General features: G+C 45.4%; 1 protein-coding gene and 1 long non-coding RNA gene across 2 annotated transcripts; both read left to right on the plus strand.

Annotated features, from left to right (window-relative positions):
* The first annotated feature begins 4,512 nt into the window (after positions 1-4,512).
* LOC136420552 (uncharacterized) lies at positions 4,513-8,215 on the plus strand. Its single transcript, XR_010753249.1, has 2 exons — positions 4,513-7,516; positions 7,926-8,215. It is a non-coding gene; the product is annotated as an uncharacterized lncRNA (long non-coding RNA).
* Positions 8,216-11,678: 3,463 nt separating this feature from the next.
* On the plus strand, positions 11,679-12,529 carry LOC136423739 (uncharacterized). The gene is made up of 2 exons (XM_066412043.1): positions 11,679-11,924; positions 11,957-12,529. The coding sequence occupies exons 1-2, from the start codon at positions 11,679-11,681 to the stop codon at positions 12,527-12,529; spliced, it is 819 nt and encodes a 272-aa protein (XP_066268140.1).
* The last annotated feature ends 3,853 nt before the right edge of the window (positions 12,530-16,382 follow it).

Here is a 16,382-nt window from a genome sequence, read left to right on the forward strand (position 1 = left end):
ACCCGGTTGTAAAGCGAGGAATGGATATTATAAGTAATGTTTTGTTTTCTCCTGCAAAAGGTGCAGGTTTGATATAGTGAACGTGTAGTATATTTGCACATGGGAATGGCCCGTGGTTGCGGACATGGCATGTAGTAATGGTTCCAGACATGATTTTTTAATCACGCAATGGCAGGAGTACGCCTGTGAAGATGGGAATGGCCCATTAATATGCAAATATGCATGTGAACGCCGATCTGAACACGTGCGATACACGTACTGTAACAATGGATTTACCTTGCCGGTAGCAACCGTTATTACCGTTCTGGTGAAGAGGAGGGTGAATGGCACTCCTCTACAATTGTGTTTAATGTAATATTACAGGCCTTACGTGACAGGCTAGGATAACAACACTTGAGGCAACGGTCCAGCGTTTAGCTGGGAATGGATCGACGGAAGCACTTGGGCAGGAGTTGTTGGAGTACGCAACACGACCAGCGGCTTCATTTGACCCAAGGAAAGCCATAGCCATCACAGAAACGCTGGTGGATACGGCGAAGGAAGAGGGTCATGGAAATGCAAAAGAATTTAAGCTTATTCTCTCACAAATGAGGCGACACATTAGCAAACACAATTTCCAGGAATTAATTGTACGCCAGTTCGGCACAGGTCCTCAGACCAAAGAATCATAGTAATGTTGATGGCAACGCAAAAGGAATTGTAGGCCAGAATGTTATGTATGATCCAAGTATGTACTACCCCTCCCACCCCTGGAGCCAAGGCCAGGGTGATTATGTGGCATACTCGGCGTTCGTACAGCCGACATATCCACAGCTGACATTTCCACAGTCGGCATTTCCACTGCAGTCGACGTTCCCACAGTCCACGTTCCAACAGTCAGCATTTCCACAGCCGGCGTTTCAGCAGTCGCTGTTCCCACCGTTTAATGGCAATAACCTTAACCGTGGTTCCAGAGTCGTAGAATACCCCGCCCTGATGATAAATGATTTAGATGTTTAAATGATGGCCACCATGCAAGGGATTGTAGAGTCAACCTTGGCAGAAAGTAGAATACTATATGCAGTCGAAGAGAAATGACGAGAAATGTCGTAATGCTGACTACGAAAAGGAAGAGAATGGAACGGAATAACGAATATGGACAATTTGTGTATGAGGTGTTTGTATGTTCTGCACATATATAAACTAAATGGAAAAAAGACAGTAGTAATGTTGAATAGAATATATATGACGGATCTATATAGATCGGAATTATTCGCATTGATAGTACAAAAGTTACCTTAACACTGTTGTTTGTACTATGGTGTATGTACTACTTATGTGAATAATAAAGTGTTGCAGTGAAGTCTATGAATAGTGAAGTGTTTTTGACTCCCCTTCGGTAGGCAATGGAGGTTGTAATGCCCCACCTTTTCTATAATTTGTGGGTAGTTAAAAGAAGAATAGTCTTTTCCTTGTCTGTAAGCAGAGAAATTCGGGTAGATTTTAGTGGTCTAAATAGACAACTCATTTCGTGCATTATCTTTGAAATCTTTTGAAATCTTTATTAGAGATACCACGGTCGCGGACTCTAAATGGTAGAGTCCGAATTAAAATGGTATTGACATTTCTAAAAACATGGGATACTGGTATAAACACATTGCTTATAAGCGAGTATCAAAGACTTCTCAACCATAAAAAACTTGGGATTGAACACAGGGCTAGAGTTAACTTTTCTACTTACAGAACATATATCTCTCTCAATATATATATAGTCGTCTAAACGTATAAATGTCTGAGTTACCCTTTAGATATTAGTAAGAGTCGTTGCTGTGGGAAGTGATCAGTCATGTTTGTTTAAAAGTTCAGTCATGTAGGGGATGGCAGAGTTTTTGTAACGTTTCGTTCGGCAGGTAGGTGTGTCCAGTTTGTCTGAATTCCGCGTCCGTCGGCCGGATATCTGGCTTCTTAGCGGTGGGAGCCAGTCTCTGAACTCTGAGGTTAACAGTTTTTTTTGCAAAAGAGAGACAAAGGTTCACTCGTCGTTCAGACAAGGATGGGAGGTTTAGAGTGGTCAGTGCCGAGGTGTAGTTTATGTACTTTGTGCCAAGAATGATCCTGCACGCTCTTCTCTGAAGTCGTTCGAGTCTTGTGGACTGGGTGCTAGTTAGGGAGGAGTGCCACACAGGCGCTGCGTATTCCACAGAGGGTCGGATGTACGTGGTGTAGACAGATGCGAGATCTTCCGTTGAGACTCCAAACCTCTTAAGTCGGCGCAGCAGCAAAAGTTTCTTGTTCCCGGTAGATATTATACAGTCTACTTGAATGTCCCATTTTAGGTCATTCTGGATGGTCAGCCCGAGTACTTTAACATGAACCACTGTTTCTAGGGTCTGTCCATCGATGAGGAGAGGTTCAGGGTAGGTGGGGTTCTAGTGAAGCAGACATGTAGTGCTTTGCACTTACGACAGTTCATTAACATTTTGTGTTCTTTGACCCAGGAATCGAGGCTGTTAAGAGAGATCTGCAATGTGCATTGTTGGTAGATAGATCTCACCTGGGTGAGGTTCATATCATCTACATACTTCCACCTGTTTGCAACGTCACGTAACGCGCTATCAATCAGTGAAAGGAAGATGATAGGTCCCAGGATAGTTCCCTGTGCCACTCCACAAGAGAGATGTTGCCAGTCAGACACGTTACCCTGATAGCGCACTCTTTGCCGTCTGTTGGATATGAAATTACAGATCCAGGGAAGAAGGGATGGACGTACCCCTAAATCAATCAGACACTGGATTGCGGTGGTGTGATCGACCCGATCGAATGCTTTGGATGGATCAGTTATTATCAATGTACAGATGGTGTTTGGAACTGATAATGAGCTGTATAGGAAGTCGAGTAGACTGGCGAGGGCGTGTGTGGTCGATCTGCTCCTTCTGCATCCAAATTGTCTGGGGTCGAGGTTGTTGGTTATGCCGTTCATTATCCAGTCTGCGGCGAAGCGTTCACAATGTTTAGCAAGCTGGGCTGTCAGGGAGATCGGTCTGAGTTCATTAATGTCTGGTGGTGAGGACTTGGGAAGTGGTATAACATTAGCTTCCTTCCACTGGCGTGGGACAACACCTTCACTAAATGACGCGTTCATCAAGTCGCAGATGGGCCCGCTTAACTCACATGCAAATTCCTTTAGAATCCGCGCCGGGACGCCGTCCGGTCCAGGGCTCTTGTTGCAGTTAGTCGATTTGAGTCTGTTGTACACGTCCCAAACGTTGATTGTCGGTACTGGGTGTGCAGGTAGAAAGGCTGGTAGTGAGCACATGTCCAGAGGCGGGAGGGACTGTGACACGCTGGCGAGCTTCACGTTTATGGTTTTCTATTCCGGTCAAAACTCAAATACGTCGTATTTCAGCTCAACACGACGTATGTCAGCAAACTACGTCGTAGTTCGCCCACACCACAACGTGGTAGACAAGCACGGCGTACTGTACACTCAAATACGTCGTATTTATCTGAAATACGGTCTAACTATACTACGTCGTGGTGACACAAAGGTACATTGTAGTCAGTCTCCCCCAACTACGACGTACTTTGGGGCGGAGTGCGACATGTCTGAAATACGACGTAGCAATACGCACTTCAACGTGTTTAACCCAAGTCCGGTATGGTAAGGAGACACCTTGGGGGCGTCTTCAAGAGCAAATGATTTGAGCCCGATGATGATGGCAGCAGATAATTACCTGCAATAGTATACAACTAGAATTATAAAACTATCCTTATCACTTCTTTATTTTGCCGTACATGTATTCAAAAGAAACTCAATTTATGTGAGAGTCAAAAAATCTGCTGCCATCTTTTTCTGCTTTGTTGCTACATTGTTGGTCTGCAGGCAACTATCTGCTATCATATATAATGGGGAAGGGGTATAAGTCGGGAAGGGGCACAAGAAGATACCTGACTGCGACCTGCAATTACATGGATGGGTGATTGTAAGTGAAAGGAATTTTATGTGAAGTAGTTGTCTACTCGAGTCGAATACAGTCCGTGTGCCGGGGGCGTGGCATGTATCGGTCAACCCTGGTCCCAGCATGTGAATCGAGTTTTCATCTGTTTGTTAATCAGTGCCCTGACTGATATACATTTCTTTAAAAGGCGGATTAACTGTACATGTAGATGCGTGTTACCAACGAGGTTGCGGTCAGTTAAGAAGTATCACTTCATACAGGTCTCCTTCAACTGAAAGTTACACTTTATTAACATCTGGACTGTACTGCCGGAGGTTGTGGACTACAATTATGTTAATTCTGGTAATCAATTCAGTATTTAATGACAGGTTGTCATGAGCAATTGATTCGCATGCTGGGAGTGGCGTGTTTTCGCCCTCCTAATTGTAATGCTGTGCAGCTATAAGTGGCGTGTTTTCGCCCTACTGCTTTCAATGCAGTGCAGCTATGAGTGGCGTGTTTTCGCCATCCTGGTTTTAATGCAGTGCAGCTATGAGCGGCGTGTTTTCGCCCTCCTAATTGTAATGCTGTGCAGCTATAGGGCGTATTCACGTGACGTCATCACCCCTGCCCTCCGTGGGCGGCCATGTTGGTGCTCACCCTGCAGCGAAGTTTCTCGGTGTCCAACGCTCTCTAAATTTCCAAGGAATGCGAAGACGTCTGATCGCTGTTTTATTATATGCAAAGAGTCTCCAGCCTCACATCCTTTTCGCTACAAAAATCCAATTTCACCTACTAGAAATGACCCATTATCGACAAGCGAGGTTCCCCAGCAGCCTACAAACATGGCCGCTAAACTGTTTACAGAGTACGCATAAAATCAGTTCACAGCATACAAGTGTTCCAAGGCCTGCATCCACGTAGTACAGTGTCTTGAGTGTCGTGAGAAATTTTGCTGACAGGGAGTACGTTATGATCGGGAAAGTTCGACGATGAAAGACCCCCAGTTTATGAATGAGCGTATCTCAAGCAACGACTACACGGTGCCGCGACTGTGTTACACAACGGGCCTGTAACTTGCTTTTCGACCAGATACAAAAGGTTTCCATACACACAGGTTGATTCTCAAACTTCAACTATTTAGATCCGTTGTTCGTATGTCAGAAATCCACTTTTGTTTCAGTCGTTAGTCCCTTCGCGATCGTATGTTCCCGCACGTACACGTCCTACACGAGAAACGCAAAACCAATCTTACTGTTACCCGACCGGTGTGTGCTTTATCAGTCCCAATCCAACATCCGACCACGAGGCAAAACACCATGATTATGAGACAAAACGTTTTGAAGGGAAATTGTGAATGGCGTAGAAAACATCTGCCATTTATACAGAGAGTTCCATAGGGCTCCACTATCAAGTGAGCACCAACATGGCAGCCAGTGCTCGTTGCTAGGGGGAGGGTCACGTGACTGAATACGCCCTATAAGTGGCGTGTTCTCGCCCTACTGGTTCAATGCAGTGCAGTTATGAGTGGCGTGTTTTCGCCCTCCTGGTCTTAATGCAGTGCAGCTATGAGCGGCGTGTTTTCGCCCTCCTAATTGTAATGCTGTGCAGCTATAAGTGGCGTGTTTTCGCCCTACTAGTTTTCATGACGCAGCCATGAGCGGCGTGTTATCGCCCTCCTACTTTTACTGCGCCATGCTAGCCTTAATTTCTGGGCGCTAATGACACAACGTGTCTGTTTATGAGTATTGTTACTGTTGTACTTAGTAAGAGCATACACCTTTCCAGTCTTTTGACCTCTTCCTTTATACAGTGCTCAGGTGTACTAGCGTACCTACGGCCCGTCCTGTTGATTTTTACCGTAATGCTATGTCCTGTTTGACATACAAAATTTCCAGTATCCAGGAACTGCTCTCTTTTGTTAAATGTTCTCAATTTTCTTTGTCCTAAGATTTGCTATCTAAGAGGGCTCCTCATGTTTGCCCTGGTTATTAAGCCCAGCACCCACGTGCCGTTTTCTATCCAGTAATAGCCAAAACTTTCTGTGCAATCGACGTAAATATCTATGCCGCCCGATACGCCGGGCAAACTTGTAATTCATTATGCTTCCCACTTTAGACGTTCAAATGGTGTTCAATGTAAAGCGTTAAGTTATTGCCACCCTAAAGCTACTCAAGCTGTATTTGAATATATAGATACGTATATATATGTATATATATATATATATATATATATATATATATATATATATATATATATATATATATATATATATATATATATATATATATATTTAATTTCCTTTTAGTCCCGAGCATTAAGTTACTTACTCATTTCTCCTACGGCTTTAGTTATTTCATTAAACTATGTCTCCTTTGATCATGACTTCCAACTGGTTCATATTCGATAGTATATTGTTACTTATTAATCCTTTGAGTTGTGCTCCTGTTAATGGCCTACTCGGTGTGAATAATACTCATTGTATGTCTGAAGACCTTTAGCTACTTAAGATCCCTTGTATTACATATGTAAACTGTAACGCTATATTTCGCAACTGATGAATTTGTTTGTTTGAAGGTCAGTTTCTATCCTTATATCCTATGCGAATCAGATTTAACTCTTTCTTTACACGTTGCATTTAATATTTTGACACCATTTCTCTTATAAGGATTCTGTCATGTTTTTATCCCTGTGTCCTTACGCATGCCGTTTTCAATACATGACTCTGCTTTTCCTATCATGTGTCTACTTAGCGTTGGTGGTTCTGATTAACATGTAGTAATTTGATAATAGTTTTGCATATGTCCATTATTGGCCAATGTCACGAGCACGTATAAGATCGATGCGTACCACTCAGTTGATGGGTAAATCCCATGGGATTTACCATAAGTGAACGTGGAGTTGTGAGCACAGTTTGCTTTCATCGACACATGTCATGTGCCAAGTTCAAGTTCAAGTACTTATCCATTATGTAATTAAATGTTTGTTTTCCCGCCAAACAACATACCTTCTCCGCATGTTTTGTCTCAAATTATTAAGCCGAGATACCGGTGAAGAGTAAAATTATTTTTGGCAGCGCGCAGCCAAAATATCCTGTTTATCTCAGCCGACACAAATATCCTAATATGGCAACATTTCAGTAACCCATGGATGTGCATTGGTTTTGATTGCAGAAATTAATTTTGTATATTTATTTGTGTACGTGGATAAGATCACGTATAACGAGAAAGTTCTAGCAGACAAATGAATACCCACATGTCCAATACAAAGGACGTGTCTAGCCTTTGGATTGGAAATGCTTTCAGGTGTAGAGTCCAACAACACAACGCAAAAAGCATAAAACAGGCATATGACATCTTTCATTTTTTACCGAATATCATATGAATATTAATCCCTGACAAGTTCTGACAACCAATAGTTGCATGTCACGTATGAAAATCTTGTACGACAAATTTTGAGAGTAATTCATTAGCTTTTTTCAGGAGTTGTGAGATCATAAGGATAGGAGGATGAAGGAAGGATGGAGCAACCAAATCGGGCTACGTATCAGGAGGAAAAGTTACATGGAGGCTGTTAAAACAGTTGGCCTGGACAACATGGTATTCCATTCCCCTTCTTTCTGTCTTTGTTTATTTGATCACGATGAATGGAGGGGGATACAAAACAGCTCTAGCAGCCTACCCCCCACCAAAGTTTTTGCTTGTAAAGTTTCAGTTTCTATTATAACAAGCCCATGTAGTCAATATACTCTTACTAAATTGACATTGGAATGTCCAAGTATGTTGACCAGGCCAACTGGAGCTGGGGAAGATGGATGGCTGGTGGGTTGGTTTAACCAATTAGATTGCACATTATATGAGAGGACATGATATTTCAATCATCTAAATGAAACAGATAGACATCCATACACGTTTACATGTTGATTATGGTTGTCATGGAAGGGGGTGATCGAGCCTGTTAAAAGGTATCAATGTGTTACTAATCTATTTACATTGTGTGTTTTTTTAGCTCTGCATGACAACAAAGACAAGAGTTGAACTTTGATGGCAGTAACAGCAGCTTTAAATGCTGTGTATCACCTAACCAAGATTCATGGGGATCAATCTAGTCAGGCTTGAAATTCAGTCTATAGTTCCAGAAGATCTGTGACCACAATGGCCATGTAAATGATTTGCTACTTGTATAAATATCAACTTCAATGTACAATAATTATGTAAATGTATCTTCCATAACATTGCTTTATCAACTATTTTATTCTCTCTTATCATGTTCATAGAATAAAAGAAATAAAAACACAATGTGATTGTCTGTTTCTTTTCCAACGTAGGTGATTTAAACAGTCGCTAACCTGAAGACATATGAGCTGCTTGCAACTGAGTCATTCAATTTTTCAAATCAGATGTAATAACATTCAAAAGATTATCGTGTTCAGGCCGTTCTTATTTCAAACAAAAAAACAACTTATTTCAAACATAAAGGTTTGATATTTCTATTTCCAGTTGTATCTTATCAATATAAAGGAGTGTAACATATATTTCACTCTTGTGAAAAAGGCTTCTTTAAAGATGTTCAGATCTTTGCAACAAGCCCTGGCTAAAGATATAGCTAAAATACTGGTAGATCAACAGACATAACTATCCCTTTACTTCACACATATACCTTTAGACAAATACATTACAAACAGATACTGTGATTAGATTGTCAAATTAAACTGGTTGCTATATCTGCTACTTCCAAATTTAAAACAGGGAAGTAGGGAAAGGCAACTTGAAAGCTAATTCCCCAGGGAACACTGATGTTGAAACTACGCATGCGCGGACGAATTCCAGAAATACCTGTACAATTCTGGGAGTTCTTGCAAATCGGGCGTATAATATACTGTTAGGCTCTCCCCTCAGGCGTCGCTAAAAAGAGGTTGGTCTAATCGTTAACAATTACTGTTACATGTATATACCTATAAATATAACAGTAATTGTTAACGAAAAAAGGATACCAGCTTGAGGGATTTGGGCAATTTTGAGGGAATGTATGGTTTCAGAATATGACACTGTCAGAAAGCATCACCGAAGCAGTCTCTCAGCTGCATCCAAGGCATTCCACAGACAAGACAGTGACATGGTAGGGCAATCTGCCCTGTTTGAAGCTTACTTGACAACTCACCCAGAAGACAGTTCGGGAGGGGCAAAAAGGTCAAAGTGTGTTGGTCAAGTGCTGGCTTCTACCAGCACCAAAGAGGTGGGAAGCCGTGCCAACTTCACAATGAAAAATGCTCGAGCATTTTTTTTGCACCAGGAACATATAAAAGGATTTATCGAAACCCGGAACAGCTCAAGCATTTTGATGTTCACTTGAAAAGCATGTCAGAGGCATTGGCAGTTTTATACTGCAAGAAGTGTGGCCCATTTGAGGCAGCCTATTTAGCCGCTAGAGGGGACTTCTTCTCAAGCACAAGAGCTATCTAACATCCAAAAAAATAGTGAACATAGCATGTCCAGAACACGATATATCAAAATCGGAGGTTCCGCTGCACTACCTATGGAAGCCCCTAGAGGGCCCAAAATCCAATAATTTCCATTTTTTGTCACACCCTACCAACACACTATATACAAAAACAGTCATTCATGAGTTATTGTGTTGCCCAACACACACACACACACACAAACACACACACACACACATACACACACACACACACACACACACACACACAAACGCTACTGAAAATACAATCTCGGTGACATTTCATGTAGGTAGTTAACATGCATGCATGAATGGTCGGGTATTTACATCTATTCTGCAGCGATAGTCTAGCCTCACATATGTCAGAAAGGTCATCGTAACATCGAACTATAGACTAAAAGAGGTCAATAAGATCGCTGAACTATGTTTGTAACCATTTCGAATAAACGGCAAGATTTGGACTAATTTATTCTTGACCTTTCCTGGATGCAGTGAAAGATAACCGATAGTAGCTGCACTAATAGCTCCATGGAGCAGATCAGTGCAGCCTTGCGGCAAAGCTTTTCTACCTCCATGGAGCTGGCTGGCTCTACGCACTTTCAAAGCAAAATCATGGTTAACGTCACCCCTAAGAAAAGTGTAAAAATCTCTATTCGGAAACGCCGCTCTACCGCCACCATGCTCGATAGCTGCTATAACGTGTATTCCTATGCCTCTACGCACTTTCAATGCAAAATCAGGGTTAACGTCACCCCTAAGAAAAGTGTAAAAATCTCTTTTCGGAAACGCCGCTCTACCGCCACCATGTTCGATAGCTGCTATAACGTGTATTCCTATGCCTCTACGCACTTTCAAGGCAAAATCAGGGTTAACGTCACCCCTAAGAAAAGTGTAAAAATCTCTATTTCGAATGCCGCTCTACGGCCAGACTGCGCGCAAGCTGCTCTAACGTGTTTCCCTATGGCTCCACGCACTTGCAAAGCAAAATCAGGGTTAACGTCACCCCTAAGAAAAGTGTAAAAATCTCTATTCGGAAACGCCGCTCTACCGCCACCATGCTCGATAGCTGCTATAACGTGTATTCCTATGCCTCTACGCACTTTCAATGCAAAATCAGGGTTAACGTCACCCCTAAGAAAAGTGTAAAAATCTCTATTCGGAAACGCCGCTCTACCGCCACCATGCTCGATAGCTGCTATAACGTGTATTCCTATGCCTCTACGCACTTTCAAGGCAAAAGCATGGTTAACGTCACCCCTATGAAAAGTGTAAAAATCTCTATTCGGAAACGCCGCTCTACCGCCACCATGCTCGATAGTACACTATCTACACTGCGCAATCATTGAATCATCCTTAATGAGTTATGGGGTAGTGCCGAAGTCGCGTGATGAAAGAGAGTCCCTACATATCAACTAATGAAAGGAAGGGCGGGTGGGTGGGGGCGCTTAAACCAAGAGCCCGACTCCTCGCTACTTTTGTCCAACCCTTGCTCACTCTGTCCGGGACTTGCCTTCCACCACGCTCCTCGGCGTTGCGGATGATTTCAGTGAACTACACGGAACGGTCAACTGCCGCTCCTTATATAGCATTAGGTGATGTCATTGGCGGATTGATCCAATTATAGCGCAGTGTAAATAGTACACTATCTACACTGCGCAATCATTGAATCATCATTAATGAGTTATGGGGTAGTGCCTACGTCGCTACGTTCTATCCTGATAACCCTACTTATATCAACCTTTCTTCATGACCGTAGGCAACTCATAACTACAACCCCCATACTCATCCAAACCGCCACAACCTAAACCTATCCCCTTCTCATCCCATTCTCATCCCATCCTAATCAGCACCTTTTCGGACGGGTGACAGAAAAATATATTAAAACCCCAAGCCAATAATCGCAAAATATTCCCTCTTTGCACAGGCTTGGCACAAAAACCGACATACCGCAAATAAACTGCATAACGTTGACTTACAGTATTCTTGCCGTAAGGCTAATTGTACGTCTCTATGTACAACATTCTTACCTCGAACCAAACGCATCGTCTATCCCCCATCCTAATCACTTACTGGGACGTAAATGAGCACACATGTAGTATTCACCAAATATGGGGGGATGACACAATTGACATCTGGGACGAGTTAGGGCACTGTCCCTGATTGGTAAACCTCCGCCCATGCGGTCCGGAGTCAGTCTGAAGTCCATCTCCGTGTGTGCGGCTGTGCCTCTCTTAGCCTTGTTCTTACCACATAACAATTGGTGGCAGCGGCCTATACTTCCGAGTATATTTTATCCACGCCATGGCAGCCGCACAACGTTCGAGACTCCCCCCGTCCTTCGACGGGAGCGACGACTTCCAGCTCTGGAGCCAGCAATTCGATGTCTGGGCCGAGTCCCAACCACTGGACGACCCAGCGAAGCTGCGCCACCTCCCCACCTACCTCACCGGCGCAGCGTTCGGCTACTACACCGAACTACCGGACGCTACCAAGGGCCACAGTATGAATCCCACCTCATCTCCGAACTCTGCACCCGACTTGGAATTCGTAAAACGCACACATCGCCCTACCACCCACAGGGCGACGGCCAAGTCGAGCGATTTAACCGGACGATGAAAGACATACTTGCGAAGTGTTTAGCAGGGCGCGAGAACGACTGGGACAGAATCCTACCCCACGTCGCCCTGGCCTACAACACCAGCCTCCACACCACCTCCAAGCGCTCTCCATTCTACCTTGTCCACGGCCGAGAAGCCCGCCTACCAGTGGACGTCGCCTGTCAGCTACCAGCCACAACAGCACACCTGGCCGACCAGACGACAGCCATCACGTCAGTCCGCGACGCCATCGCCCAGTCCCATCAGACGCAAGACCAACATCAAGCCCCCCGTGTCAACTACCACCAGTACAGAGTCGGCGATCGCGTCTGGCTTCACCATCCACCTTCAGCACTGTACAAACTCCGTCTACCTTGGACTGGACCGTTCACGGTCATTAACACCCTACCACCCGGTGAGCCAGCGCCCATCCTGTATCGTATACAACATGACACCGGTCGCCAGCGCCAACAAGTAGTCCATCACAACCGACTGAAGCCGTACATCGCCCCTACCCGCCGAGTCCTGCCACACACATACCCAATATGTATTTGAATCTGCCTTTAATCTCCCTCCACTGAATAGGTGGAAACCAAACCTATCACCGTCAACAGAGGATCACGTCTTCCTTTAGTTAATGGCCTAGCTTGTGGATGATGACAATATCTTAATCCAAGACCCTCTCTCATCATAGAGTGATATCGTGTCTCCAAAACTAGGAGCTGCTAAATCCAAACCAAAATGCCATTCTAGTTCACCAAAGAAGAACCAATAAAGCAAGGGAACATCTTCCGACGCCTCAGCCTTTCTTTACCGACAAGGACAGGGTCTGAAAACCGCTGCAGACTAAAGCTTACCTTACGCCTGATAGTTCCTCGAATGGGCGGGTCTGGTAAGCGCCGTCCTGCTCGAAGCCCCGTTGAAGCTCGCTGTGAGTCAAACGCCTAAGCCAGCCTCTCTTAAACTCTAAGAAGTGCATTTCAACCCATACTCAAACTCGAGCAGACCATTTCCCTTACTCTACCGTCAAGTAAACTTGCGTTTATCCGGCTTCCGACCTACAGCCCCGATCAAAAGATGGCTTTACCATCGATGGGCCCAGTCGTTTGAGACGAAAAAATATCTAAAATAGCTCTTCGCTTCCACGCCTTAACTGGGCCGGATCGCCTAAACCCGTTGGCCTAGACCCCATCTGGCGTAGTCGCACCCGCTGCCGGCAACTTATCCCCTTATCTAACATTTTTTAAGGAACAGATTTCTCTCCCATCTTGCATTTCTCCTAGGTTTAAACTCCCATGCCCTACAAGGACATAGCCACTGTTACCATCCACCAACGGTCTCCCAATGTACCTACCGTGACCGAAATAACAGTGACTGTTTTCTAAGAGCAATCTGTCACAGTTTCAGTCCATGCGCACCGTCCCTTCAGCACTCCCGGCTTGTGTCTTACTCATATGCATGACGAGACCATCGATATCGCCATTGAGTGCCTCTATCCACCACGAGCGTGACCTATCAACCTTTAGCGCTAGTCATGTGTAAGACGGCATCTGACTGCGTATTACTGGACATTCACACATAAAACGCGCCGAACAGACACTCTCGTGGCGAGAGTAACGAACGTCACATGCTCGATGCAAAATTACTTCCTGCTTGCCAAGTGTGTCACCGCCGGACCGCCCATCAATTGGTGCCTCTCTTACAAATCGCCACTATAACAGCCAAGTGACCCGACAACATGCACGACAAATACTCTCGCCTGTCAAATGTGCTACCAGCATTCGCACTCGAAAATGCGCCACAATGACACTCAACTGACGATGTCGCCGAACCTGACATGCACGACGCAAACTCATTGCCGCCCTAATATCCGACAGCGAGAGCGTGCAATAAACACCAAAATACCTCTCAACCGACAACATCGTCGTACATAACATGGGCACGTAAATGTTACAACACTTGCCATGTGATCCTCCGCCCAGTTGGTAGTGCTACCATGTCGAGTGTACGTGTGCAAACAGCCACCTTACAACATTGATGCGCCGCACCTGCACAATTCAAAGTCGTCTGGCGCTCGCCATACGAGCCACACACTTAACCTTTCAACAACTAAGTCATAAACGTATTCCCATGGCAACGAATACCTACTAACGCTCGCCATGTAGGTCACGCTCGCCTGCCCGACACACCGCATGCCCGTTACACACCCTTCACGAGCATGATGTGTGCCACATGCACGAATGCCTGCACTAAGACATGCCAAAGAAAACCCTACCCTACCGAGGATATTGACAAACCCCACATGCACGACTTAACCCTTCACGATCGCCACGTGTGTCATGCTCGCCATTAGCCATCCGTACTAAGATCGTGCCCAATAACATTCAACGGAGGATATAGACGACACCACATTCACGTCGTAAATCTCTTCACACTCACCATGTGTGTCACGCGTCAGTGTGCCCGCACTAAAACGTGCCAAATGAACACTCCACTGAAGACAACGACGAACACCGCCTAAACGACGTATACCCTTCACACTCACCATGTGTATCACGCTCGTTCTGCCCGCCAACGAGTGTCCGCACAAACTGTGCCCAAAGAAACCCTCCACTAAGGACATCAACTGACACCACCTGCATGACGTATACCCTTCACACCCGCCATGTGTATCACGCTCGACCACCCTACAACGAACGTCCGCACTAAAACTGTGTCATAAGAATATTCCACTGACACCAAATGCACAATGTTAAGCCTGTGAGCCTCGTCCTGTGAGTCACGCCCGATAACCCGACCGTGAGTGTCCACACTAAATGTGCCACAGAAATATACCACTGGGACATGGACGAACACCACATGCACGATGTGAGGCCCGTGAGCCCCGCCCTGTGAGTCCCGCTCGACAGCCCGACAGCGAGTGTCCACACCAAATGCACCAAAAACGCTCCAGTGAGGACACCATATACACGATCTACTATATCCTTCCCACTCAACCTATGTATCGCTCGACTGCCCCTCCGCGAGTGCCCGCACTAAATGCGCTAGATACCCCTCCCCTGAGGGCATAGACACGTACCACATGCACGATATACCGTGTTTGCAACTCTCGATCTCGCGATGTATCACGCTCAACCGCGAGTGCCCGCACTAATTGTGCAAAGGAACACTCAACTGAGGACATCAAAGAACACCACCACGACACAAATCCCATGTTACGGGTGTCACACTCGAAGGCCCCTCAGCGAGCGTTCGCGCCAATTGTACCGAAGAACACTACACTCAACTGAGGAGATCGACGAATATCACCACGACGTACACATCTGTCACGCTACGTGTATCACCGATCGACTGTCCCTTAGCTAGTGCCAGCACTAAAATGTGCCAAATAACACTCAACTGATGACATCGACGAACACCACTACGACGTACACATCTCTCACGTCACGTGTCACACTCGACTGCCCCACAGCAAGTGCCCGCGTTAATCGCGCCTAAGAGCACTCAACTGAAGACATCGACGAACACCACTACGACGTGTAAATTGCTCGTGTCTCGCGTGTCACGCTCGACTACCCCACAGCGAATGCCCACACTAATTGTGCCTAAGAACACTCAACCGAGGACATCAACGAACATCACGACGTGCCCAATTGTCACGTCACATGTGTCACCGCTCGACTGCCCCTCAGCTAGTGTCAGCACTCAACTGTGCCAAATAAAACTCAACTGAGGGCATCGACGAACATCACCACGACGTACACACCTCTCAAGTCACGTGTGTCACCGATCGACTGTCCCTCAGCTAGTGCCAGCACTAAAATGTGCCAAATAACACTCAACTGAGGACATCGACGAACATCACCACGGCGAACACATCTGTCACGCTACGTGTATCACCGCTCTACTACCCTCAGCTAATGTCAGCACTAAAATGTGCCAAATAACACTCAACTGGGGACATCAACGAACATCACCACGACGTACACATCTGTCACGTTACGTGTGTCACCGCTCGACTGCCCCTCAGCTAGTGTCAGCGCTAAAATGTGCCAAATAACACCCGACTGGGGACATCGACGAACATCACCATGACGTACACATTTGTCACGTGTGTCACCGCTCGACTGCCCCCCAGCTATTGTCCGCACTAAAATGTGCCAAATAACACTCAACTGAGGACATCGACGAACATCACCACGACGCACACATCCGTCACGTTATGTGTATCACCGGTCGACTGCCCCTCAGCCAGTGTCAGCACTAAGATGTGCCAAATAACACTCAACTGAGGACATCGACGAATATCACCACGACGTACACATTTGTCACGTCACGTGCGTCACCGCTCGACTGCCCCTCAGCTAGTGTCAGCACTAAAATGTGCGAAACAACACTCAACTGAGGA

Source organism: Branchiostoma lanceolatum, chromosome 1, assembly GCF_035083965.1.
Source record: "Branchiostoma lanceolatum isolate klBraLanc5 chromosome 1, klBraLanc5.hap2, whole genome shotgun sequence".
Classification (NCBI taxonomy): Eukaryota; Metazoa; Chordata; class Leptocardii; order Amphioxiformes; family Branchiostomatidae; genus Branchiostoma; species Branchiostoma lanceolatum.

Coding starts and splice junctions, on each gene's coding strand:
- LOC136423739 (XM_066412043.1), top strand. CDS start 11,679: ATGGCAGCCGCACAACGTTCGAGACTCCCCCCGTCCTTCGACGGGAGC. Junction 11,925..11,956: donor CTGCACCCGACTTGGAATTC/GTAAAACGCACA, acceptor TACCACCCACAG/GGCGACGGCCAAGTCGAGCG.